Raw genomic sequence first — 3,592 nt, 5'->3', positions numbered from 1 at the left:
GTCACCAGCGACTAACGGCAGCCCAGCTCCAGGTTGAGCTGTTGTTCAGCATCTTAGTTGTAGAGGGCAGTGTCACTGGCCCTCATATATGGGATCCGAACCAGAGCCCTCTGGTGTCCCAAGCCAGCTCTTAACCAACGTGCCACTAGGCAGGCCCTATATATTTTTCTATTTATGAAATTAGTTGGGGTCTATGGTTAGGATGAATTGCATCCTAATTTTTCTTATTAAAATACCAAATTAAAAAATCTTATTAAATAATCAGTTTATTTAATGACTGGTTTACAGGGTTAAAAGGTCAATTTTTAAGTTGGCTTAACTGACTGTGATCCCACGGTCACCTTGCAGACTTCTAAAGTTCCATTTACTGGTCTGTTCCACCACCATAGAAATGGCAGGCTTTCTGCCAAATAATCAAAGGCAATTAATTTGTAGCAATTATCTAATTAATATCTATCCAGTGTTCCAAGGCACAGTGGAAGAAATAAGTCGGAGATACCAAGATCCACCCCAGTCTACTCACCTTCCCAGCTTCACTGTCCACTAATCTTTTACAATAACTGCAAAATGGGGACCAACTCAGAGCTGTCCCCACGCCACTACGGAGTGCGGTTCCCAGTGTCCAGTTTTCCTCACCTCGCTAGCTGTCACCACTATGCCCCCGCTCCCCCTCCAGGCAGCGGTGGGAACCACGAGGAATAAGGGTTAGGGGATGGGGGAGGTCGGTCGGAGGAGACTGCAATTTTAGATAACGTGGTCATCAGGGGACCCCTTCCTGTAACATTTGACCGGATCCCTGCGGGAAGAGGGAGAGAACTTCGGGCTCTCTGGGGAAAAGCGGCCGAGGAACTCACTGAGTGGGGCCATCCATCCCTTGGCAGGAAAAAGAAACCAGTGTGAGAAATGGTGCGAGAAAGGAGGAAACGATTAGGAGCGTCAGGCTTTACCTGAACCTTGGCACCTTGGGCACACCACCCAGGACCAGCTCAAATTGCGCACTGCCGATTTGAGGGACAGATTATACCGCGGGTTGCACTCGCACTGGGCGGGCATCAGGCTGCACAGGTACCGCCTCTTCCTCCCGCTCCCAAAGCGTACTGGTGACGCCAAACTCCGACTAGCTTCCGGGTGCCCGAGTCCCTCTCCTGCATCCCGCCTCCCTCTGGGCCCGTAGGAGGTAGCACGAGCCCCGCCCCTAATATACTCCGCCCCGCCTCTTAGTGGAGGGGGCCCCGCCCCTGAGGCCAAGACTCTGCCCCACTCCTAGTTAAGGAGCTGAGCATGAGCGATTGGTCTGAGTCAGAGACCTCATTTCCTAATTGGTTGTTTGACACGCTCAGAGCCGTGACCGGGAAGTGATTTCTGAAACTCGGGCCGCGTGCATCGTTTACTGGGGAGTCGGTGGCCGTGGTCGCTGCGATGACCAAAATAAAGGCAGATCCAGATGCGCAGGAGGCTCAGCCGGAGGCGTCCTCCGGGGAGCGTACTTACCACGAGCTGCTGGTGAATCTGAACCCCATCGCGCAGCCCCTGGCTTCTCGCCGCCTCACGCGAAAGCTCTACAAATGCATCAAAAAAGGTACGGCGGGCGGCGCTGCAGCGCGATGGCGCGGTGGCCCGTGGGGGCGCGGGTGGCGGGCCGAGGGCCCCGGACTGACTTTCCTGTCATTGCAGCCGTCAAGCTGAAGCAGATTCGGCGCGGAGTGAAGGAAGTTCAGAAATTTGTCAACAAAGGCGAGAAAGGGTAAGGACCCAATCCCGCTGGATTTTGCATTTCTAAACGGTAATGAAGGTATCCTATTTACGTGCTCGGTGAAAGTCGGGAAAAGTGCTCTGACTCTATTAGAAGATAATCAAGCAGTCAGTAAATTCCCTTCAACACAGCTAACAGATACTTCACCTAACTTACCCCAGCCCGAGGGGACAACGCGGGGAAAGTGAGTTCCAGGGAGTGTATAGAATAAGCTAACTCAGGGTAGACCCATCTTCATTCATTCAGCGACTGTTTATTGAGTGTCCACTCTTTCAGGCACTATGCTGTGAGAAGACAATGACTTTAATCAAAGTAAAAGTTGTAATAGATAATTATGAAGAAAAAGTACGGGGTGCAGTGAGACTGACTTCATTACATCTTTCTTTTCTAGCGTTTATCAGAATCTGAAACTCATTTGCATTTTTATTCCCTGTATCTCCCACTCAGGCCAGACAGGAAGCTCTTTGAGAGAATAAGATAAAGCCTCTCCCTGCTTTATCCCCAGAAGTGCCTGGTACCTCAATAAATATTGCTGGGGGGACTTGATGATCAATGGAGAGTCTGATGCAGGTGGGGGTAGCTGAGATCTGAATATATGGGATTCATTCCGGGGGGAAGTGTTCTGCCAGAAGAAAAGAGGTCCCAGGGCAGGAGAGGGTAGGGGTGGACAGAAGTGCCACCTTCTCATGGAGCTTTGTAAGCCTTAACTTTTTGTACTCAGAGCTCCAGAGCTCTGGGGGAACAATAAGGGTTAAAGCCAGGGAGTGACATAATTACGTTTATACCTTAAGATTTTTCTGGCAACTTTGGAAAGGATCAAATGTGCAAGAGTATATGGGGAAACTGAGAAAGGAGGCCATTGTAGTCTAGAGGTAAAGGGTGATTTTGATTAGGTTGGTGATGGTGGAGATGGAAAGAATTAAAGTGGATGGATCTGAGAGGGCTTTCACACATGGAGGAGGTATGGATTCTAGCTGAACAGAGGGCCTATTCACTGAAATAGTGAACAGTGGGGGAAACTGGGTTTGTGTGGGAATATCATGAGTTTGGTTTTAGGCAAGTTTTCAAGGTGCCATTTAGACTCATGACCCCTCGCCCCAGCAGAACTGTGAAACAGGCAGGTGGTTATATGGGCTGCAAGCTTAGAAGAGAGAGGGCCAAGATGGAGAGAATAGATTCGGGAGTTGTTGGCACATAGATGGCACTTGATACCATGGCCACGGACGGGGTCAGGAGAAGGTACTGAGAGGGCAGCCAAGGACGAGGCTGTGAGGAGGAGCCCCAGGCTACTCAAAGAGGAGCCTGCAGAGGAGGAGAGCCCACAAGGCAAAAAGCAAACAAGGAGTGTGGACCCAGTAGTTTCAACCAAGAGCTCTTTCCTGGTGTTTGCATTTCACCCCTGGAGAAGGCTCTGCCTTCTGTGTCTTCAGGGCTCCGGAGGCCCTTGCTCCAGAGCTCTGACACCTTCCCAGCTAGAAGCCCGAGCTGAGAATCTGGCAAGCCCTGTCAATTTGGGGATTGAGTATATGCTTCTTAGCCTGGCACTCGAGGCCTTTGTGTGTGGCCCCTGCCAATCTCTCTAGCCTTGTCTGCCCCGGTCTCCATGCTGGATTCCAGAGCCATCCCAGGCTACCTCAATCAGCTTCTGTGTATCTGGTGCCATTCTGATTCTCCTCTTGTTTTTTGGTGTTTTTTTTTTTCAGCTGAGCCATCCTGCTACCTGTTGGCAGCTCAGCTCGGGACTTAAACCGCTGTTGCTCAGAACTCGCACTCTTGAGTGAGCTCTTAACCAACTGAGCCACTTGGCCAGCCCCCGATTCTCCTCCTTAAATGCTCTCT

General features: G+C 50.8%; 1 protein-coding gene across 1 annotated transcript in view; it reads left to right on the top strand.

Annotated features, from left to right (window-relative positions):
- The first annotated feature begins 1,270 nt into the window (after positions 1-1,270).
- NHP2 (NHP2 ribonucleoprotein) overlaps positions 1,271-3,592 on the top strand; it is a 4,010-nt gene continuing 1,688 nt past the window's right edge. The window contains exons 1-2 of the mRNA XM_019655536.1: positions 1,271-1,579; positions 1,675-1,744. Coding sequence (XP_019511081.1) covers positions 1,420-1,579; positions 1,675-1,744 — 230 coding nt within the window. The 5' untranslated portion in view covers positions 1,271-1,419. The remainder of the gene's footprint in view (positions 1,580-1,674; positions 1,745-3,592) is intronic.

Source organism: Hipposideros armiger, unplaced genomic scaffold, assembly GCF_001890085.2.
Source record: "Hipposideros armiger isolate ML-2016 unplaced genomic scaffold, ASM189008v1 scaffold_242, whole genome shotgun sequence".
NCBI classification, from domain to species: domain Eukaryota; kingdom Metazoa; phylum Chordata; class Mammalia; order Chiroptera; family Hipposideridae; genus Hipposideros; species Hipposideros armiger.
Note: the sequence above shows the minus strand (reverse complement) of the source record. Positions and strands in the feature narration are given on the sequence as shown.